Source organism: Ranitomeya imitator, chromosome 7, assembly GCF_032444005.1.
Source record: "Ranitomeya imitator isolate aRanImi1 chromosome 7, aRanImi1.pri, whole genome shotgun sequence".
Taxonomy (NCBI): Eukaryota; Metazoa; Chordata; class Amphibia; order Anura; family Dendrobatidae; genus Ranitomeya; species Ranitomeya imitator.
Window position 1 is genome coordinate 55,786,313 of NC_091288.1, and position 24,205 is coordinate 55,810,517.

The 24,205-nt window shown below is 44.0% G+C and overlaps 1 protein-coding gene across 2 annotated transcripts in view; it reads right to left on the reverse strand.

The window, feature by feature from the left end:
- NCKAP1 (NCK associated protein 1) overlaps positions 1 to 24,205 on the reverse strand; it is a 156,759-nt gene that overhangs the window by 94,889 nt on the left and 37,665 nt on the right. For both annotated transcript variants that reach the window (XM_069733250.1, XM_069733249.1), the window contains 9 exons: positions 23,222 to 23,314; positions 18,508 to 18,564; positions 17,578 to 17,720; positions 16,691 to 16,781; positions 12,124 to 12,261; positions 10,187 to 10,235; positions 5,846 to 6,002; positions 4,246 to 4,302; positions 1,505 to 1,601 (listed from right to left, as the gene is read on the reverse strand). In XM_069733250.1, coding sequence (XP_069589351.1) covers positions 1,505 to 1,601; positions 4,246 to 4,302; positions 5,846 to 6,002; positions 10,187 to 10,235; positions 12,124 to 12,261; positions 16,691 to 16,781; positions 17,578 to 17,720; positions 18,508 to 18,564; positions 23,222 to 23,314 — 882 coding nt within the window. The remainder of the gene's footprint in view (positions 1 to 1,504; positions 1,602 to 4,245; positions 4,303 to 5,845; positions 6,003 to 10,186; positions 10,236 to 12,123; positions 12,262 to 16,690; positions 16,782 to 17,577; positions 17,721 to 18,507; positions 18,565 to 23,221; positions 23,315 to 24,205) is intronic.

A 24,205-nucleotide genomic window follows, 5' to 3' on the forward strand; every position in this document is an offset into this window, starting at 1 on the left:
GAATAGCGGCGCCGGAGCGCCGCTGGAGAGTGGCGGCGTCGGAGCGCCGCAGAAAGCAAGCGGCACGGCACCCTGCCAAGGACGCCGTGCAGACACAGGACACACCGCGGCCGCCGAGAAGCGAGACCGCAAGGGGGAGCGGCGCGGCAGCCCGCCAGGCCGAGACTCCACAAGGGAGACACCGTGGCTGTGCGGCCGCCAATGAAGGAGAGCCCCGGAGGAAAATGAGCCACAGCCCCCGTGGCTGTCCCTGGGATCCCCCCAAAACAAACGCCATGAGGGAGGACCGGGGGACATCTGGAGAAAAGATCCCGGGGGAATGGAGAGCCCGCCAGGGGGAAATACTCACCTAAACATCCCACGCCGTTACTAACCTGAGGGGAATGAGACGTCCACGGAGCTGTGATGGACGTCCTCGTCTCCTCCGACCGACAGGCTCTGGTAGGCGAGTGGGTGGGGGACGGAGCCAGGACCGGACTTCTGAGCACGCTTCTGTGCTAGGATCTTGGTCCTGGAGAGGGATCTATGAGGATACGGGGTGGCAGTACACGCCGTACTCATAGTCCGTATTGTGGGACTACAGGCGTGACTGCTCACCCTGTATCCCTCTGGAAGAAAACCTGAAAAGAAACGACGCACATTGAGGTAGATAAGGGTCTAATGAAAGACCCGTGTCCACCTCCTACTGACACTAAGCTAAACTGAAGAGTTTAATGCCAGTCGGTGGGGTGTACACTGCAGAGGAGGAGCTAATTTTTTTATTTGCATAGTGTCAGCCTCCTAGTGGCAGCAGCATACACCCATGGTTCCTGTGTCCCCCAATGAGAGGCGATAAAGAAAAGCCCCCGATGTTACCTGAAAGAGGAGAAAAAGACGTTATATTATACTCACCCAGGGGCGGTCCCGCTGCTGGTCAGGTCGGATGGGCGTCTCCGGTCCGCTGCGGCGCCTCCCATCTTCATTACAAGACGTCCTCTTCTGATCTTCAGCCACGGCTCCGGCGCAGGCGTACTTTGCTCTGCCCTGCTGAGGGCAGACAAAGTACTGCAGTGCGCAGGCGCCGGGCCTCTGACCTTTCCGGCGCCTGCGCACTGCAGTACTTTGTCTGCCCTCAACAGGGATCAGGCCGGTGATTTTTAATCAGTATAACAGCGTCGACCTGAAACTGTATGTAAGATACTGTGCACAATCCTGCTGACAGGTTCCCTTAAAGCTTAAATCCCCATTGACAAAGGAAGCTGGAGACAAGGAATCAGTTTTCAAGAGGAGAGTGAATGGAAATGAGCAGCTTGCGGTGTATTATAATATATGCATGCTACACAACAAAAACAGCAGTAATCACAAATAGCACATAAGTTTAATTCCACATAAAACATATCCGCTTAAGAAAATAAAATGCAAAGGTGTCCATAACCTTTAAGGGCAACATGGCCAGTTTTGTTGTAAAAGCCCCAGTTGGGCTATGCTACTTAGTCAGATTCAATATGAAAAGCTATTCACGTACCTTTGGCCCCAATAAACCAGGCTGGTCGGAAAGGACAGTGGCCAGTTCCTTGAGTGCAGACCTTAAGAATTTGCGCCTTTCTCGGTGTGTTGCACCGCTAAATAAGAAGCAAAGCATCACTATAATAAACATTTATAAGTGGACATTATGAGATTTCACATATACACTGTGTTCCAAATTATTATGCAAATAATATTTCCTCATATTTTCTCTAAATTACCTATCTGAATTGCAGTCATTGTTATTTTCCAGTCATCTACTATTCTAGTATAATTGCAATGTTTTGGAACAAACTGCCTATGAAAACAGTATCTTTTTTTTAAAAAAAATAAACACTCAAAATGCATGTTCCATATTATTATGCACAACAGAGTTTTCAACCTTTTTTATTTTTAATTTTGAACATAAAAATGGTCAATTGTGAAGTTATAAGCATTATCAGCTTATTACAAAATGAAATCAAACAGTTTTCAAGTGAAATCTTTATTGTAGGTGATGTTACATTTGCACATAGGACCCCTTGTTCGAAAGAAGCTTCTGAACTCTCTCGTCCATTGAATTTGTCAGTTTTTGGATGGTTTCTGCTTCAATTGTTTGGCATGTGGACAGAATACCTTCCCAGAGCTGTTGCTTAGATGTGAACTGACTCCCGCCATTATAGACACTCCTTTTGATGATGTTCCAGAGGTTCTCAATGGGGTTGAGGTCAGGGGAAGATGGTGGCCGCACCATAAGTTTGTCCTCTTTTATGCCCATAGCAGCCAGAGATCCAGATGTGTTTTTTGCAGCATGAGACGGTGCATTATCATGCATGAAAATGATCTTGCTGCGGAAAGCACGGTTCTTCCTCTTGAACCATGGCAGGAAGTGTTGTTCTGGAAACTCCACATAGATTATGGAGTTCATCTTTACCCAATTAAGGGATCATAAAGGTGCCGACAATCTCTCTCCCCATGATTCCAACCCAAAACATTACTCCACCTTCTCCTTGTCGGCGCCTTAGCCATGTTTTCATGGGGTGTCCATCAACCAGCCATCCTCCACTCCATCCATCTGGACCATCGAGCGTTGCACGGCACTCATCGGTGAAAAAAACAGTTTGGAAGTCAGTCTTCACGTATCGTTTGGCCCACTGGAGTCGTTTCTGCTTGTGTGCAGTGGATAGAGGTGGTCGACAGGATGGCTTACGCACAGCTGCAAACCTCTGAAGGACCCTGCATCTTGTTGTTCTGGGGACGTTGGAGGCACCAGCAGCTTCAAAAACTTGTCTGCTGCTATGACAAGGCATTTTTGCAGCTGCTCTTTTAACCTTACACAATTGCCTGTTGGAAAGAGTCCTCAATTTTTCCTTAGCACGCACACGCGTGCTGGGAATCAGCCACATACTTCTTGATTGTGTGATGATCATGATGAAGTGTCTTGGCAATGTTGATTGTAGTCATGCCTTGACCTAAACACTCCACAATTTGTTGCTTCTCAGCAGCCGACATCCTTTTTCTTTCCCATTTTGGCCCAAAATGTAGGCTGCTTAATAATGTGGAACAGCCTTCTTAAGTAGTCTTGCCTTTATTTGGACACACCGGCCAAACTAATTTGCACAGGTATCTGCAATTGCTTTCAGTGATATAAAGAGCCCCGACACAGATCACCATCAATGAGTTTAAATGACAAACAAAAAAATTCAAACCTTATCACTCCTAAACTCTTTGTGCACAATAATCTGGAACACAGTGTACATTAGTCAAACCGTGAAACATTTTTACTTGACCCGTGGAAGCTTGACCTTGTATATTTTATTAAGAGTTGTAAGGCATCTGACATTTCCTTACTGAATAAATAGCTTGAAAAGTGTCACTTTCTCCCCATAACATGTCACGGATGTAATGGGGAGTGGATCACAGTCAGCAAATCAGCAGTTATTATCTTCCACTGGCTCCGGCTAATGAAAAAAAGCCGTTAGGAATTAATAAAAATAAGAACTGCCAGGTATCACCAAGTAGCCAGTGCTGACATAAGCTTTTCTTGAGTTCCTTTTTTCTCAAAAAACAAAAGTCTGCCATTCCTGTGTTATTCCTCTTAGAAATGTACTGGCGTTACCAGTTGGGGGTCATCTCTACAGAATCTAAAGCTACCCCAATCAATGCAGGCGCTATCTGACTGAATGAATACACCCCTGTTACAGAGAACATACTAAAATAGTTTTCAATTTATTTAGAAATATTCAGGAGGAATAGCAAATGAAGGGTACAACAATATTACGAGAAAAAATGTGTCAGTAGCGGAATGCATTTTATCGGAGAGCAGCATAATGTTGGGGCAGAGAGCCTGATTCCAGGGACGTGTCACTTACTAGGCTGTGTGCTGTAGTTTCAATGCAATCAGTGTTTTATCAGCAGGATATTATCACTGTAGGACTAGGTGTCCTGTGCCAGAGTCCAGCTAAACTGAGTAACCCCGCCCCCACCACTGATTAGCAGCTTGTTGACAACGTACACAGGAAGCTGCCAATCAGGTGTGTGGGCGGAGTTACAGAACTCTGCATTCTGAGCACAGCAGTGAAAACAGGAATTCCATCACAACTGCAGCAAGCAGCCCAGTAAGTGACCCATCGCTGGAATCAGGCTCTCTGTCCATAGATCTTGCTGCTCTCAGATGGGGCAGCAAAAACCTTCTGACAGATGCCCTTTAAAAGAGCTGGTTTATAGAATAGCAGAGCTGGTTTCATATTAACCAATACTTACGCATGAGATATTGCAGCCTCCTTGCATTCTCTGATGTCATTAATTCTCTTATTGTACCTAAGAAGTGGAAACACAAATATGTTAATAGAATTCTTGAAACCCCTTGAAAAAATATAAATGCTCGTTAAAAGGGAATTTGTCAGTAAGGTCAACCCCTTCTCAACCCGCATAAATGGACAGGCCGGTCTTAGGAGCAAAGACGGACAGCACGGTGGCTCAGTGGTTAGCACTATTGCTTTACAGCAAATCCCACCAAGGACAACATCTGCACAGTGTTTGCGTGGGTTTCTTCCGGGGTCTCCAGTTTCCTCCCACACTCGACATACTGATAGGGAATCTACATTGTGAGCCCCAATGGGGACAGTGATGATAATGCCTGGAAAGTGCTGCACATTATAATGGCACTATACAAGCAAAGCATAATAAAGGTATCGATGGACTTAAATTTCAATGTGTTCCCGAGAAATCATATGAAAATAATGTGATCGTTGCGCTTTGTCACGCCCAGAGCATTTACCAAGCCACTGCCATCCCAGGTTTCCTTGCCCAGCTTGATTGATAGCTCCCCATCTGTGTGACCTAAGGCAAGGAAGCCAGGCAATGAAGAGGCTGGCGATGGGAAAGGAAACAAGGTCAGGAGGCAAAGGTTCAGGAAGTGCTCCAACACTCCCAGAGCACTTAAGGATTAATTGTTATTCAAATTATAAAGCTATTTACTTTTAGATGCAGCAACAGATAGAAGATATAAATGCATTCCAATTCTAGGTGATTTGGGGCTGATCTTACTGACAGATTCTTTTTAAAGACAACAAAATCTTTTCCTGTAAACATAAAATAATTTTTGGGGAAAAGAAAAACAAAGCAAAACCGCTGTACAGGAATCAGCTGCTGCCGAGTACTGCAGACAAAGTGGATTCAGACAAAACTAAATTGTTCTTCTCTTCCTTCCCTAGCACAGCTCGGGGTAATATGTAGTGTAATGTCTAGAGCAAAAATGAAGAGACCGATGGAGGCTGCACTGATAGTAAGTACAGTCACGTGATCTACCACAAAAGCAGGCACTTCTGTGTGCACAGGACACAGCGTCAAATGTGCCATTCGCTCTTTTTCCAGATGCTTATTAATTACCCAGTGCTTTCACTAGCAGAGGCTACAGGACCCATGAGGAGGCAGCTTTCTCCATCCTTTATTGCAGCAAGGAGCAAAGTGATCCAACATCAGGATCTACTCCGCTGAACTCCGAATACTACCAGATCATCAGGTGTTATCTAAGCATGCTCGGGTGCTAAGAGTGTCTTAGGCGTGTTCGAATAATATGTTCGAGACCCTGCGGCTACAGGTCTCGCGGCTGTTTGACAGCGAACAAAACAGGTAATCCCTGCATGTGTTGTGGCTGTCGAACAGCCAAGAGACAGGCAACAGCGGGGACTCAAACATTATTCCAGCACGCAGGAGACTTTCAGTTAGCACCCGAGCATGCTTAGATAACACCTTACCCCAGCACGTTCGCTTATCACCAATCAGGATCTAACATTTGCCCGCGCATGATATTGGTGACGCGTATTTAGGGTGAAGCAAATCTTTTAAGTCGTGGACAAACCCTCTGATGTTGACAAAAAGGTCTTCGGCTGCCTTATGGATATGGAAAACTTCATCTCGGTAAAGTGACAGACAAGAGCTGCTCTGCAGGGCGAGCTTCCACAGATTCAGTGCCGTCGCATCCGTATTCAGTATTCCATGGCACAGTATAAAGCCAACTGAGGGAGGAAAAAAAGTGCAAAAAAATAAAACCCAAAACACAATGAAAATGAACTTATTACATTCCACTTAACTCTTTCATGACAGCGGGTATCTTAGGCGCTTTCACCCAGAGTCACGTTACACTTTTTTGCTATGCTAAATTCTAGAGGTGAAATTTTCATGTTCTGTTTACTCAAAGATTATTATTTACCCCAGAAATTCATCCTCTGATTTTCTTCTGCTTATCAATGTGAGATGTGGACATTTTTTTTTTTAAATGAATGACGTTAATATACCACGCAGAATACCAGATTTTAGTTGTAAAAGGATTTCCCTCTCTCTAGACACGGCCTCTATACATGGATAAAAATCATCCAGGAACGGGGCGCTCTAGGTGACGAGCAAATGCCGAAAGGTTGGGGAAGAACATGCTAAAATTCATGGACCGGGGCACTCATTTTATTTCAGGGGTAACGTACATTGTGTGACAGCAATGTATTAAAGGGTAATGCGGCATTCACACATACAGACATCTGTAGACGTGATGTCACCAGCACCGCTCACATCACAATGTGGAAGTGAAGCCAGACTGCCCCTTTAAGGCCTAAGCGCCTGACTATGCCGTCATCATATATGACAGAGCATTAAAGGGAAATGTTACCAGGTTTTTGCCACCTAATCTGTGAGCAGCATTATATTATGGCAGAGACTCGGATTCCAGCGATGTGTCACTTATTGGGCCACTTGCAGTAGTTTATTATAAAATCAGTTTCATCAGTAGAAAATTATCACTAGAGGACTAAAACCTGAAGCTATGACATTCTCCATATTCATGAGCTCTGTATAACCCCATCCCCGCCACTGATTGGCAGCTTTCTGCCTATGCACAATCAGCGGCGGGGTTATACAGAGCTCAGCATTCCGAGAACTCATACTGTAGATCCGCAGCAGATAAAAAGGATTTTTTTTTCAAAACGGCAGCAAACAGACAAGTGATACATTGCTGAAATCAGGGTCTCTGTCCCCACATTATGCTGCTCTCAAATGAGATAAAAACCTGGTGACAGATTCCCTTTAAATCAGTGTACTGGTGATCTGTATATTCTGTGTATGTCTGTAATATACATATCACCCCTTCTCTACATGTACATAAGGCCTTTATGGACATCACGGGGGTCCTGATCCCTTAAGGAAAGAAGTAGTGTACTTCTGCATTCGGGACCATCGTATTTAATAAAAGAACGGTGTGCAGATTTTTTAGTTACCATTTCAGTTCCCTATAACAGTGCAGGATGAGGACATCAATGTGAGAGCACAATTTTGCCGATCACAGTGAAAGCAAGAGACCACAAGGCCTTTACAGACCACATGCAGAAACAGGGATTTTTGTGTACTCACCGTAAAATCCTTTTCTCCGAGCCAGTCGTTGGGGGACACCGGACCATGCTGTGTCCCCCAATGAGGCGAAGGAGAAATGGATATCATTCCATTAGCCCATTCATTTACCTAGTCCTCAATTATAATGTAGCACTTGTCACACATCGCTGATGCCAGATTAAAGCAGGACAGTGCAGGGCAAGGACAGGTCCATTCTACTGTTCACCAAACAGGCACCATCACTTTGTTATGCCGTTTGGGTTAAGAATAGTGATGAGCGAATGTAGTTGGATAAGGTGTTATCTGAGCATGCTCTGGTGCTAACTGAGTGACTTCGGTGTGCTCTAATAAGATGTTCCCGTCCCCTCGGCTGCATATCTCACAGCTGTTCAACAACCACAACACATGAAGAATGCCTATTTGTTAGACAATCCCTGCATGTACTTCGACTGTCGAACAGCCATTGGGACTCAAACATACTTTTCAAGGGCGCCGAAGATACTTGTTAGCACCTGAGCATGCTCAGATAACACCTTATCCAACCATGTTTGCTCATCACTAGTTAAGAACATTAGGATGTATACATGAATGGAGTGTTATCCAGCCCCTTTAAGCAATGAGTAATGAGGTTCAATCTTCAGGATGTCCCTGCTCCTCTGCCTCCTGACATGCCAGGGGCGGTGTGATCCTGATGAGTGTGAGCTCGGACTAGCAGCATGTTGGAACAGCGCGCGCTCAGATGCTGCTGGAGGAGGCCGCTCGGCTTCTGCAGCACTGGAGGAGCGCAGCGGGACTACAGTAATCTGGCCAGCTGTACTGCAAACAGCTGCTCGCTCCTTGCCTAGGAAACCGGCCATTTATAAGGTGGCGGGTAGTCTTGACAACCGGCACTAAACTATAGGATTTACAATTTTTCAAACTTGTTTTTTTGACAAGAACTTAGCAATTTTACCCACTTTTGCACCGGAGAAAACCCCATTTACTAGACATCAAGTATACATGCACATAAAGGTCATCCATAAGCCATAAGGGGGGATATCCTCAGTCTTGAAAATAGTGGCTCTACCAGCCCAAAAGGCTTAGTTCTTTTTGCTAATAATGGAAAACACCAGTCGTCATACTATGCTGCAGAAGAATATGAACACAGATTCACTATGCATTAAACGTTTCTATATGACTGGAAAATGGAGCAGCATGGTGGCTCAGTGGATAGCACTGTAGTATGTATAGTGCAGCATGGCGGCTCAGTGGTTAGCACTGTAGTATGTATAGTGCAGAATGGCGGCTCAGTGGATAGCACTGTAGTATGTATAGTGCAGCATGGCGGCTCAGTGGTTAGCACTGTAGTATGCATAGTGCAGCATGGCGGCTCAGTGGATAGCACTGTAGTATGTATAGTGCAGCATGGCGGCTCAGTGGTTAGCACTGTAGTATGTATAGTGCAGCATGGCGGCTCAGTGGTTAGCACTGTAGTATGTATAGTGCAGAATGGCGGCTCAGTGGATAGCACTGTAGTATGTATAGTGCAGCATGGCGGCTCAGTGGATAGCACTGTAGTATGTATAGTGCAGCATGGCGGCTCAGTGGTTAGCACTGTAGTATGTATAGTGCAGCATGGCGGCTCAGTGGTTAGCACTGTAGTATGTATAGTGCAGCATGGCGGCTCAGTGGTTAGCACTGTAGTATGTATAGTGCAGCATGGCGGCTCAGTGGATAGCACTGTAGTATGTATAGTGCAGCATGGCGGCTCAGTGGTTAGCACTGTAGTATGTATAGTGCAGCATGGCGGCTCAGTGGTTAGCACTGTAGTATGTATAGTGCAGCATGGCGGCTCAGTGGTTAGCACTGTAGTATGTATAGTGCAGCATGGCGGCTCAGTGGTTAGCACTGTAGTATGTATAGTGCAGCATGGCGGCTCAGTGGTTAGCACTGTAGTATGTATAGTGCAGCATGGCGGCTCAGTGGTTAGCACTGTAGTATGTATAGTGCAGCATGGCGGCTCAGTGGTTAGCACTGTAGTATGTATAGTGCAGCATGGCGGCTCAGTGGTTAGCACTGTAGTATGTATAGTGCAGCATGGCGGCTCAGTGGTTAGCACTGTAGTATGTATAGTGCAGCATGGCGGCTCAGTGGTTAGCACTGTAGTATGTATAGTGCAGCATGGCGGCTCAGTGGTTAGCACTGCAGTATGTATAGTGCAGCATGGCGGCTCAGTGGTTAGCACTGTAGTATGTATAGTGCAGCATGGTGGCTCAGTGGTTAGCACTGTAGTATGTATAGTGCAGCATGGCGGCTCAGTGGATAGCACTGTAGTATGTATAGTGCAGCATGGCGGCTCAGTGGTTAGCACTGTAGTATGTAAAGTGCAGCATGGTGGCTCAGTGGTTAGCACTGTAGTATGTATAGTGCAGCATGGTGGCTCAGTGGTTAGCACTGTAATATGTATAGTGCAGCATGGCGTCTCAGTGGATAGCGCAGCAGCCTTGCAGCGCTGGGGTCCTGGGTTCAAATCCCACCAAGGACAACATCTGCAAGGAGTTTGTATGTTCTCCCCGCGTTTGTTTGGGTTTCTTCCGGGTACTCTGGATTCCAGCCACGACATACTGATAGGGAATTTAGACTGTGAGCCCCATCGGGGACAGCGATGATAAAACGTGTGCAAAACTGTAAAGCGCTGCAGAATATGTTAGCGCTATATAAAAATATAGATTATTATTATTATATTATTAAAATGTGGCGATGTAGAAAGCCAGTTGGCATATAAAATACATTACAGAGCAGAGTCCTATAATCAAGAAACCGCAAGAAAAAGTTATGTACTTACAAATTATCCATTTTTCCATTGCATCGAGTGAAAGATATTCACAGGGCATCTGCAAGGAGAAGAAACTAATTGTAATAGAAATATATGAGGGCCAACTAAAACAGTTTTATCCATTAAAAGGGGTTATCCACTATTCAGTCTCAATACATACGTTTGCCCCCCCAGTGAAATAACACTTCTACTCCCCTCTGGTGTCAGCACTGACTCTCCCAGTGATCGCTTGACATTTGTTATGTCATGCGATCCGTGGGGTCAATCTGTGGGCGCTCCACTCTGCTCTCCTTCGGACACATCACATACATCAGAAGGATGAGAGCGCAAAAGTTCTCACTTCTTCTGGATGTGCGCGGTTTGTCTGAAGGCGGGTAGAGAGAAGAAGCGGCTGAAGGGCCACAGGGATTACGTGATGTAATAATCACAAGCGAATACCGGGTCAGTGATGACACCACTGGAACGGCGCTAGAAGCGAGTATAAGCGGTATTATTTTACGGGGGGCAAACACACGGATTGAGAAGAGGTTGTCCGAGTAGTGGACAACCCCTGTAATCTATTTTCACTTGTGCAGTCAAGTAAGTTGTCACTTCATAGTAAAGTGACATAATTTGGAAAAAACACAGCCGAGTGTGGATCTAAGATCTAATGAAATATATTGAAGGTTGGAGATGCCTCACATAATTATTTATATCCAGGACTGCACGTATAACAAGGAGGCACCCTTTATGTCCAGAGAAATGATCTGCCAGAGGAAGAGGCTATGGAAAATTCACTAAAAGTGCTCAAAGGAGGCCTGGTCGCCTTAGCTGTAATAATGTCAGAAATTAGATTACTATACAAAGTATATAACTGATGGAAGTGATGACTCTCTGAAAAGATTATTCCTAAAATAACAATATAGCCATTTCCCAACTATGGGATAGGGAATACCTTGTTGATTTCTTGGGGTTAGATTGCTCGGACCACCAGAGATCTCAACACCGGGGTTCTGACAGCCCTTCTAAAATGGATCAGAGTTGCGCATGTTCGACCACTGACCCATTCACTGGTTTGTTCTCAAGATAGCTGGGGGCCCCAGATAGTGGATAATTTGTTATTTTGGGGTTAAAAAGCCTCTGCACACTCCTTACTTCTAGTATTATACTCCCCAGCCGCCGTCTTCAGCTCTTCCTGGCGTCGCTCTGGTTCCGCACCTGCCATATTGTGACACCAAGTTCTGCCTCATGGGAAGTCAGAGGGAATGGACACAAGCTCTCAGTGTAAGTCTATGAGAACAGTGTTCTTGTCTTGTTCTGGCTTTCATAGATTTACGCTGAGTAGTGACTTCCGGATCACCCAGCAAATCACGACCGGCAGAAGACCAACCAGTGCGGCGCGGCTGGTAAGTGTAAGACTAGGGGCAGGGAACTTCGATTAGTTGCCCCACTCCAGCGCTGCAATAAAAAAAAATATGCTGGAGTGGTGCTTTAATTTTATTTTATTTTCTCCCCATAACCAAGATCCTCCATGTGTCAGCAGTTGTGTGTCTCTTCTTTGTACCTTTTTTTTTTTCGAACTCCAGAATAACCTTTCTCTGAACTGGTGCCCAGAACTCAACTGTAAAGTAGTAGCATTGTGTCCCTGTCCTGAGCTCATACTTCTTTTAATACATGGCCTTAGAAGCCCAAGACTGACATGGATGCTGTTATTTAGTCTATGATCTCCATGTACACCGAGATCCTTCTCTTTAAGTGACTCTCCTAGCCTTACTCCACCTAGAACATATGGTGCCCACATATTATTGCTGCCCAGGTGCCTAACTTTACATTCCTCCATATTGAACCTTATCAGCCCTGTGGATCCCAAATAGTTGGACTGTCCAAGTCAGCCATGTTGGCGCCATGTAAGAAACGGGAGATATTCAGAAGATTGGAGCTCGAATAAAAGACACAAGGTTGTGTACCGTATCGGACTGTGCGGGGTTCAGCATTGTACTCGGGGCACTGATGAGGCTGAGAAGTTGAGCATTCCTCCACTGTTCGGCTGAAAGGTTTCTTCGGGGGTAAACCATCTGAAGTGAAATTAGAGCATCTGACAAAGACTGAGGGGAAAAAAAAAACAAGAAAATGTAAATCTCTGCATTACAGAACAATGACCGAATTAATCATTCGGCAATAATAGCGCTGATAAATAGGCTCCATTATAATAATGGCATCTAATAACGGACCGACAGCGCCAAGATCGGCATTTTGGAAGCTGTTAAATTGTTCGCTGTACTGCAAAGCTAATGAGAAGCTGATCTGCTGAGAAAAAAAAAATCCACGGTTACATTATGATCTGCACTATCTGCGAGGAGGAAGCTCATCAACAGCAGAAGTGACGGCCTTTCAGAAAGGATGTGGAATCCAAGGAGCATAATGAAGTTTCATTTTGCATTTCTCATTGCAGGCAAAAGTATATTCAAGATGGAAATGTATCAAAATATAAAAGAATGGAAGAAACAAGGACATTTCTTGGCAAGAAAAGGGCATCAAAAACTATGAAATAAAACCCATTAGGGCAAATATAGCATCAGTGCATTTTAACACCAGAATTGCGGAATGGGTCATAATGACCCCTAGCCTTTATTTTTTTCTTTCAATAATTTATTCACTTTTTTTTGCGTGTACAGGGGCATAGCAAAAAGCTAGCCATGGACTACTTTTGTATTCTTTAAATATAAGAAAGAAAAGAAGGAAGGAAGGTGAAAGAGGAAGGAAGGTGACAGAGGAAGGAAGGTGAAAGAGGAAGGAAGGAAGGTGAAAGAGGAAGGAAGGTGAAAAAGGAAGGTGAAAAAGGAAGGAAGGAAGGAAGGAAGGAAGGTGAAAAAGGAAGGAAGGAAGGTGAAAAAGCAAGGAAGGAAGGAAGGTGAAAAAGGAAGGAAGGTGAAAAAAAAGGAAGGAAGGTGAAAAAAAGGAAGGAAGGTGAAAAAGGAAGGAAGGAAGGTGAAAAAGGAAGGATGGAAGGTGAAAAAGGAAGGATGGAAGGTGAATGAAAAAGGAAGGAAGGAAGGAAGGTGAATGAAAAAGGAAGGAAGGAGGGTGAATGAAAAAGGAAGGAAGGAAGGAAGGTGAATGAAAAAGGAATGAATGAAGGAAGGTGAAAAAGGAAGGAAGGAAGGAATGAATGAAGGAAGGTGAAAAGGGAAGGAAGGAAGGAAGGAAGGAAGAAGGAAGGTGAAAAATGAAGGAAGGAAGGAAGAAGGAAGGTGAAAAATGAAGGAAGGAAGGAAGGAAGGTGAAAAAGAAAGGAAGGAAGGTGAAAAAGGAAGGAAGGAAGGAAGGTGAAAAAGGAAGGAAGGAAGGAAGGAAGGAAGGTGAAAAAGGAAGGAAGGAAGGTGAAAAAGGAAGGAAGGAAGGAAGGTGAAAAAGGAAGGAAGGTGAAAAAGAAAGGAAGGAAGGTGAAAAAGAAAGGAAGGAAGGAAGGAAGGAAGGTGAAAAAGGAAGGAAGGTGAAAAGGGAAGGAAGGTGAAAAAGGAAGGAAGGTGAAAAAGAAAGGAAGGAAGGAAGGTGAAAAAGGAAGGAAGGTGAAAAAGAAAGGAAGGAAGGAAGGTGAAAAAGGAAGGAAGGTGAAAAGGGAAGGAAGGAAAGAAGGGTAAAAAGGAAGGAAGGAAGGTGAAAAAGGAAGGAAGGTGAAAAAGGAAGGACGGTGAAAAAGGAAGGACGGTGAAAAAGGAAGGACGGTGAAAAAGGAAGGACGGTGAAAAGGAAGGAAGGAAGGTGAAAAAGGAAGGAAGGAAGGTGAAAAGGAAGGAAGGAAGGTGAAAAAGGAAGGAAGGTGAAAAAAGAAGGAAGGAAGGTGAAAGAGGAAGGAAGGTGAAAAAGGAAGGAAGGTGAAAAAGGAAGGAAGGAAGGTGAAAGAGGAAGGAAGGTGAAAAAGGAAGGAAGGTGAAAAAGGAAGGAAGGTGAAAGGAAGGAAGGTGAAAGGAAGGAAGGTGAAAAAGGAAGGAAGGTGAAAAAGGAAGGAAGGTGAAAAATGAAGGAAGGTGAAAAAGGAAGGAAGGTGAAAAATGAAGGAAGGTGAAAAAGGAAGGAAGGTGAAAAAGGAAGGAAGGAAGGAAGGAAGGAAGGAAGGTGAAAAAGAAAGGAAGGAAGGAAGGTGAAAAAGGAAGGAAGGAAGGTGAAAAAAGAAGGAAGGAAGGTGAAAGAGGAAGGAAGGTGAAAAAGGAAGGAAGGTGAAAAATGAAGGAAGGTGAAAAAGGAAGGAATAAAGGAAGATGAAAAAGGAAGGAAGGAAAGAAGGTGAAAAAAAGGTGAAAGAAAGAAAGGAAGGAAGGTGAAAAAGGAAGGAAGGAAGCAAGGAGAAAAAGGAAGGAAGGAAGCAAGGAGAAAAAGGAAGGAATGAAGGAAGATGAAAAAGGAAGAAAGGAAGGTGAAAGAGGAAGGAAGGAAGGAAGGTGAAAAAGAATGGAAGGAAGGTAGGAAGGGGAAAGAGGAAGGAAGGTGAAAAGAGAAAGGAGGAAGGTAGGAGAAAAGGAAGGAAGAAAAAGGAAGGAAAGAGAAAAAGGATGGAAGGAAAAAAATTGGAAAAAAGGAGAAAGAAAAAAAAGAAAAAGGAAGGAAAGAAAAAAAATGAAAAAAGGAAGGAAAATGGAAGGAAGAAAAAAATGGAAGGAAGGAGAAAGAGGAAGGAAGGTGAAAAAGGAAGGTGAAAAAGGAAGGAAAGTGAAAACGGAAAAAAAGGAAGCGAAAAAGGAAGGAAAGAGAAAGAGGAAGGAAGGAAAAAAGGAAAAATGGAAGGAAGGAAAAAAGGGAAGGAAGAGAAAAAAAGGAAGGAAGGAGAAAAGGAGGGAAGGAGAAAAGGGAAGGAAGGAGAAAAAGGATGCATGGTTCACATTTCTTTATTTTGCCTCTCTGCACAAGAAAGGGTTGTAAACTAAGATTTCCTATGCATTAAAGTAATGGTGTATTAATGAATACTGGCACATTATATGCCAAAAATAGAATCTTATTGTAAACTGGGTGCATGGTGGCCTATAATCACGTTTAGTGAGCATGCGTGTACACGTGAGCCTATTTTCAATGCCAGCTTGTGGATAAGTCACAACTCAGTCCTTGCTGGTTTTCAGACTTGCGTTCCTGTGCGCTGCGGATGGCAGCGTACTTCCTCCTTGCAGCTCCGTCTATTGCCGGCTGCGTTTCACTGCGTACCTATGTTTAACATTGGGTACGCAGGGACATGTGTTGTATTCGGATGTGTCCGCATGCGGCGATATGAGGTGTGCGGCGCCAGCACGGAAACGCTAAATTTGCACCTCAAATCGCCACATGCGGACACATCCGCATACAACGCATGTCCCTGCGTACCCAATGTTAAACATAGGTACGCAGGGAAACGCAGGACGCAGCCGGCAATAGGCGGAGCTTCACAGAGGAAGCAAGGAGGAATTACGCTGCCATCCGCCTTAGATAGAAGCTTGCAGTGTTTTCACAGTCTTGTCTGAATCTCGGACCCAGACCTCTTGACACTGCTTTTAACATGCGTTTAAAGGGAACCTGTAATGTTGGGAAATACCTGTAGATATTGTGGTAATCTGAAGTTGCATTGCGTTTACATCCTGTTTGAATGGAAAATTTAAGCAGCAGCTACAGGGAGAAATAAAGTTGCGTTTTCACTACAGCCACTCGCTTTCAGTCACCGGGGTGATGCAGGGAGTGGTTACAGTCACTACTTCCCCTACAATGAGTGGGGCTGTGATTACACCCCACCACGACAGCTCTATATAATGTGTGCGCAGCGTTATGTACACAGATAGCTGTCAATCAATGACTGCGTACTCACTGTGTAGTAAACGGAGACTATAGCCGCTTGCCGGACATCTGGAAGAGAGCAAAAGACTTCATATTCTCCCTGTAGCGGCTGCTCCAGTAAGCTGGCTAAATAGGATTTCAATACTATTTATCTGCAGATTACCCCAATCCCTGCAGGTAAATAACATTTTTGTAGGTAAAATATTCCATTTAATGTCTTTTACCACAGTCTCACTCCCAGTTTGCCAGTGACATTTGCCATTTTGTTCCTTGGCTGACCGTACACATTAGATAGCTGTTGTCTGAACGATACTTCGGCCAATCCTTCAGGCGAGAGCCATCTCCGTCACCTATTCCATACACAGGAGCGCTAGTTCAACCGAGCACCTCGGTACTCTCTAATAGAAAGATACCAAATGACATCTCAGCTGGCGGCTTCGACCCGTGAGAACAATGTGATCGGCAATCTGAAATCGGACATGATTAATTGAAATCTCACCCAATTATTAGTCGGCCGGCGCCCCCATACACATTAGGCTATGGCAAGGTTCGGCTGACATTACTCAAATATGTAGAGACCACGCTGTCCTGTAGTTATGATCCTCACGTCTCAGGACTGCGCCGGGGTTCCACCGATCCTTATCGATAGGCATTCGTTCATGGGCAACATGCATTAACAGGCATACGAGAACATTTTAATGCACAGAGCCAAGATTCAGCGTTTAACCAAATTGTACTAACCTTACTGTGGGGTACAAATTCTTCCATCATCTTTTTTAGAGGATTTTCATAATCTACGATCATCTGTCCAAGTCGTGGATATTCTCGATCACTAAAAAAGGATGACACGGAAAAGAATATAGCGTGATATCTCAAATATGGCTGCATTAAAAACTATAACCAGAGCTCCTATTAAATGTTAAAGGGAACCTGTCACCCCCAAAATCGATGGTGAGGTAAGCCCACCGTGATCAGGGGCTTAGCTACAGCATTCTGTAATGCTGTAGATAAGCCCCCGATGTTACCTGAAAGAGAAGAAATAGAGGTTAGATTATACTCACCCTGGGGCGGTCCCGCTGCGGTCTGGTTAAATGGGTGTCTCAGGTCCGCTCATGCGCCTCCTATCTTCATTCCCTGACGTCCTCTTCTGGTCTTCACGCCGAAGCTCCGGCGCAGGCGTACTTTGTCTGTCCTGTTGAGGGTAGAGCAAAGTACTGCAGTGCGCAGGGCCTCTCTGACCTTTCCGCCTGCGCACTGCAGTACTTTGCTCTGCCCTCAACAAGTCAGACAAAGTACGCCTGTGCCGGAGCCGCGGCGTGAAGACCAGAAGAGGACGTCATGGAATGAAGATGGAAGGCTCTGGACCCGGACCACGATGCCCATCGGAGCGGGACCTCCCCTGGGTGAGTATAAACTAACGTCTTTTTCTCATCTTTCAGGATACATCGGCGTCTTATCTACAGCATTACAGAATGCTGTAGATAAGCCCGATGACTGTGAGCTTACCTCACCATCGATTTTGGGGGTGACAGGTTCCCTTTAAAATAGAACAGACTCCACTTTGTCCCTAAATACACAGGGCAAAGCATACAGAACATCTTAAGAAAGGCCTTCTCAGACACACCTACCTGGCTCCGTGAGTCATTTCGTGAGAGTAGTTGTACAGTCCTATAATTGCTTTCCTTTCTTCAATCCGAGACAGCATTATCATTAGTGTAGTGTAGGTTATGATCAAATCTAAGTAGTTCTTGGTTAAATCAAAGTTGACAGTCTGCAAAATGGAATATAAGCAGTTAGTATCCATATGAACCCCAAGATAAACTAAAAGAGGGGCTCCATGATGCATAAGTGTGAACGTTCCCTGGTGTCTGGGGGGCGAATACTGCAGGGTATCCACTACACGGATACACCCCTAGTAACATAGGCAGGAGAAATCTAATCTTAGGCTATGTTCACACGTTCAGGATTTGTTGCAGAGAAATCAGGTGCAAATGTGATAGCAGGAAAAAAAGCTGCATAAAACACATCAGTTTTTGCCACTTTTTCCCATTCATTAGAATGGGTGAAAAAGCGGCAAAAACGCAAAAAAAGACAACAACATGAAACTGCTTCAAATCTGCAACATGTGCGTGAGATTTCAGAAATCCCAATCACTTTGCTGGGACAGCAAAGCGCTGCATTTTTTGCAGTAAAAACTATTGTAAAAAAAAAAAAAAAAAAATGCAGCAAAAATGCGACATGTGAACATAGCCTCAGTTTGTAATGATAAATCCATGCACCTAAAGCTAATGGCTCCACTGAGGAGTTAAACTATTTTGCTCACTGATGCCAGTGTGGTCCTGCCACAGCTCAGGACATTTCTTCCCTCCTAAATATTCCACCATTGTGGAAGAATTGAGTGAACCACAGTCACAATCACAAAGAGGAGATCACAAAGTTACAAAGCAGGGTCACTATCAAGGTGCGTAGTGCTTTAAAGTCACCAAAGCTCTGCTAATAACAGAGTGCAAGGCTTGCTCATACAGTGTAGCACAACATCTAAAAACATTTATACTTACAATATCAAAGAAAACTTGACACACGTCAATAGTGTTAAGCAGCTCACACACGTGATCCTGAAAATTAACAATACACATTTACAGTCCAATCCACAGTAAATGTAGGAAACCTGGAATCATCACTACTACAGAAACGGACACAACTAAATTACAGCAACAAGTGACTAAACAACATGTTACCGAAGCCCTTCTCCTCCTCCCATCAGTTGTTATCCTCTTAATATATCGCCGTCATCATATTATATAGCACTGTGTACTTACAATTGCTCATTTTGCCTTTCTACCCAGATAATTACTCTCTTTTCCATTAGGTCTATGACATCACGTGATTAATAACTGACTAGGTGCAACTTTCAAAAGCTCTATGTAGAAACAAGAGGTCAATTTTCCCTGTGTGAGTCATGAGTCACTGCAAAAGTCCTTGGCAGGAGGAGGAGGAGGGAGCAGCTGGGTCAGGAGTTAATGGGGATGATAAATGCAGAGACAAGAGATTTCAGTTTCTATATAGAACAGAAAAAAAGGGAAGAATTATCTGGGTAGAAAGGCAAAATGAGCAATTAAGAGGATAAAAACTTTGATGGGAGGATTGTTTCTTTAAGGATTAAAAGGTAAATGAGGCGGACTATTCAGGAGCTGGCTGCTCGAAGACATACAGCAACCATACCATACTGAGCTTTACTGCTGGGTTTGTACACAGATTTCAGACCAATTAAGGCGCATTTTCTTCTGTTATTTCACTTTTGGATGCATTAGACCAGGGGTGGGAAATTTATTTTCCCAAGGGTCACATGAGCGGCTGTGACTGTTGTGGAGGACAGAACCAACAGGCTGAAGATAAAGGTTCTCACTATTAATTGTAATGCTCAATTAAGAAATAAGTATGTCGATTAGCTACAAAAAGGCATATCCCAACATATCACCTTACCAGTAGGAATCAGCAAAATGCATATAATGTACAGTTTATTATAAAGTATATATAAAATGATGCAAAGTAGGAATGCTTTCAGCCGTAGAAGTGTTAATAATTTACTTTTAAAAAGGATTATATAGTTAGATGTATGAGTAACCAATTAGACCAAACAGGCAATAATCATCAATTTCATATATAGGGTGAAACAGTCAATAACTGAAGCATTCAGAGGTGTAAAAGGCGAAAAGGAAGTCTGTTAGCAGCAAAAGATATGTTCAAGCCAAGTAAAGGCAATCATCCAAACATTTAAAGGGAGTGTCAGCACAGAATGACTGTTCAAACAACGCACAGGAGCTTGGTGCACCATGGCGGGGCCAATCATTTACATACAACGTCCCACCTGCTTGTTTTCCCTCTACCTTCACCCTTCTCCAGCCCTATGAAACCAGAACTGTCAATCAAAGAAGAGGGTGGAAAGAGGGGAAACCCAAGCAGATGGGAAGGTGTGTATACATGATTGGCCCCGCCATGAAGCACCGAGTGGCGGGAAGTAGTTGAACAGTCATCCTGTGCTGACAGAGTCCCTTTAACTGCAACTTCCCACCTGCTTGTTTTCCATCTATCTTCACCCTTCTCTGGCTCTATAAACCCAAAACTGTCAATCAAGAAAGACAAGGGTTAAGGGAGGGGGAAGAAGTGGAGACAGCCAAAAAACAAGTAGGTGAAAAGCTGCATTTTAATGTTTGACCAAGCAAAGGGTTTTCAGAGCACCTGTGCCTGGTTTGAACTGACAGGCTCCCTTTAAAAAAGTGTGAGGAACAGCCAAACTCTGCTGCAAAGGTGAGGTTGTGGAAGACAGTCATGTCACAGGTGTTACATCATGGCAAGGCTGAGCAAAGCAACAAGACACAAGGTAGTTATACTGCATCAGCAAGGTCTCTACCAGGCAAAGATTTTGAAAGCAGACTGGGGTTTCAAGATGCTCTGCTCAACTGATCAGTAGTGATGAGCGAGTGTACTCGTTGCTCGGTTTTTCCCCGAGCACGCTCGGGTGATCTCCAAGTATTTGTGAGTGCGCTGAGATTTAGTTTTCGTTGCCGCTGCATGATTTGAGGCTGTTAGACAGCTTGAATACATGTGGGGATTCCCTAGCAACCCCCACATGTACTCAGGCTGCTAAGCAGCCGTAAATCATTAAGCTGCCTCAACAAAAACTAAATCTCTGAGCACTGACAAATACTCGGAGACCCCCCAAGCGTGTTTGGGAAAACCCGAGCAACGAGTGCACTCGCTCATTACTACTGATCAGTCAAAATTTCAAATGTGGCTGTAACAGAAGGCAATATATTAGCCAAGGATTTGGACAGCAGTACAGTAATGAGAGTCTGCAGGCAACAGTGAAGCATGGTGGAGGTTACTTGCAAGTTTGGGACTGCATTTAAGCAAAAGGAATTGGGGATTTGGTTAAGAATAAATGGAGTCCTCACTGCTGAGAACTGCAGGTAGATACTTATCTATCATACAATACTATCAGAGGGGCATATCATTTGCTCCAAATTTGCAGCAAAACAACAACCTCAAACATGCAGCCAATATTAGTAAGAACTATCTTCAGAATAAAGTAGAACAAAAAGAGTCCTGGAAGTGATGATATGGCGCCCACAGAGCCCCGATATCAGCATCATTGAGTCTGTGGGGGATTACATGAACAAGCAGAAGGATTTGCATAAGTGACATGCACAGAAGATATGTGGTTAGTGCGCCAAGATGTTTGGAACAACCTCCCTTCAGAGTTCCTTCAAAAACTGTGAGCGAGTGTTAATTAGAAGAAATTATGTTGTTTTTCACTCAAAGGATGAATATTGATCTGATTTCTCTTTGGTTCATTCATTTTGCATTTTGTTAATTGCTCAAAATAAACTATTAACACTTCTATTTTTTTAAAGCATTTTTACTTTGCACCATTTTTTTCACACCAGCCTACAACTTTTGCACAGTACTGCATACCCTCTTCAAAAGATTTTTTTAATTTGTATTTCTCATAAAAGATCATAAAAAATTCTCTGGAAAAAGGTTTACTATTTATTGCTCACTTTTTCAAATATAATATGAGCATCCATGGAGAACAGCTCAGTACAGATGAGAGAAGTCAGTGGAGATCTGGGCTTTCTATTACCCAGCAGGTCTGTTAGGGTATGTGCACACGTTGCGGATTTTGCTGCGGATCCGCAGAGTTTCCGCAGCTGCGGATTCGCAGCAGTTCCCCATGAATTTACAGTACAATGTAAACCTATGGGAAACAAAAAACGCTGTGCCCATGCTGCGGAAAAAAACGCGCGGAAACGCAACGTTTTATTTTCCGCAGCATGTCAATTCTTTGAGAAGAATCCGCAGCGTTTTTTACACCTGCTTTAATAGAAAACTGCAGATGTAAAACCGCAGCGGAATCCGCAATAGAAAACGCGATAAATCCGCAGGAAAAACCACAGCGGTTTTGTACTGCGGATTTATCAAATCCGCTGCGGAAAAATCCACAGAGGATCTTTCTACGTGTGAACATACCCTCATGCCAAGCAGAGACCTGGCTGGCAATCATATGATCGCCAGGTTCTTTCAGAAGCATCAGCCATGCAAAGCTGTTTGTTGGACAGCATTTGCAGAGCGCTTCGTGGCCGGCAAAAGAGAAAGTACAAAATAAAACAAAAAAAAACAAAACACTTCTATCTTCTCCTTGGTGGTCCCCAGCTGAGTACGGACCTACTCCTGTAATGATGCAGGAGTTTAAAGGGAATCTGTCAGCAGGTTTTTGCCTTCTCATCTGAGAGCAGCGTAATGTAGGCAAAGAGGAACTGTATCCAAGGACGTATCGCTTAGATTACTGGGTGCAGCCGTTCTGACACAATCACAGCTTTTAGATTTAGAATAAAGCAGAGCTGAGAAAGATAACACAACCCACACCAGGCTCTCTATGTACATAGTGCATAGACAGTAAGCTGCTTATCATAGGATGGGGCGTAGCTGAGAAAGCTAACCCCGCCCACATCAGGCTCTATGTACATAGTGCATAGACAGTAAGGTGCTTATCACAGGATGGGGCATAGCTGAAAAAGCTAACCCCCGCCCACACCAGGCTCTCTGTGTACATAGTATATAGACAGTGAGGTGCTTATCACAGGATAGGGTGTAGCTGAGAAAGCTAACCCCGCCCACACCAGGCACTCTGTGTACATAGTGCATAGACAGTGAGCTGCTTATCACAGGATGGGGCGTAGCTGAGAAAGCTAACCCCGCCCACAGCAGGCTCTATGTACATAGTGCATAGACAGTGAGCTGCTTATCACAGGATGGGGCGTAGATGAGAAAGTTAACCCCACCCACACAAGGCTGTGTACAAAATCCATAGACAAGGAGGTGCTTATCACAGGATGGTGCGTAGTCCGGCAATATTAACCTCTTAGTGATAAATCCTTCACAGTTAGTAAACAACAGCACACACTTTGACAAGTGACACATCCCTGAATTCTGTGTTTTAGCCTCTATCTCCTGCTGTCTTCAGATTACATAGCAAAAACCTGCTTACAGATTCCCTATAAACTCTATTCTGTAAATTTACAATGGGATGGGGCTAAAGCCCAGGATCAAGTGCTGTAAATGTACAGCTTTGGGTCGCTTTTGGGTTGAACAATAGGTCACTTTCTGGTGGCAAATTTCCTTTGATTCAGGGAACTAGATTACCCCACATCTGATAATAGGATCCATAACAAGAGACACTGCTATTAAGTAGGAGACGAAGGCGACACTTACCTTAAATTCCATAACATCCACAAAAGTGAAGTAGTAAAGTGCCAAATTTTTCAGAATCTCAGACTTCTCTTTTTGGAGTTGTGCAAGCTGTTGCTGTAAAATTCGGAATACAAATATTCAGTCTATATCTGATATTCGCGGCATGACATCACAATGAGACATCCTAATCAGACAGCCTCCGACTCGCAGCTTGGTAAACCCTAGAAGTCCGATACCATACTCACCAACCAACTAGGGACATACAAGGCTTATATGTTTAATTAGAGACTGTTAGGTAGTGTGTTCAATGCAGAGAATGGAAGAAACAAAAAAAAGGAACGGTCTTAAAAAGGACAAAGCTGAGTCACTAGAGAGATAGAGCAAAGCATCCTGAGAGGTAGAAGCAAAAGACACGTAAAATTCTGAACTTACCAAACAGAATATCCAGGCAAAGCCACGTTACGCATGCAAAATAAATGCAGATACAAACATAAAATACAGTAAAAGGATCTAGAACTAGATCATCACAATATGACAAAAGCAACAAAAATCAAGAGAAAAAAAAAAAAAGCAAAACACTTGTTAGACACGAGAGAATAATGAGAAAAGCATAGAGAGATATTAGAGAGTTAAGATTCATCTACACAGGAAATGTGAACACACAATGAGGCCATGGACAGTAAAGCAAAGCAGGAAGATTCTTCATGAAAGTAATGGATGGAGCGGATCTGGATTGTATGCAATGTTAGCACTGGTGGGAAATAGACCATAAACTTACATCATCTGTAGGAAAGAATTCCTCTCTTTGGCTACGTTCAGATTAGCGTTTCCCGACGCTGCGTCGGGAAACGCAGCGGCGACGCACGCGTCATGCGCCCCTATGTTTTACATGGGGGACGCATGCGTTTTTCTTGTTGCGTTTTCCGACACGTGCGTCGTTTTTGACGCTAGCGTCGGACGCAAGAAAATGCAACAAGTTGCATTTTTCTTGCGTCCGATTTCGTT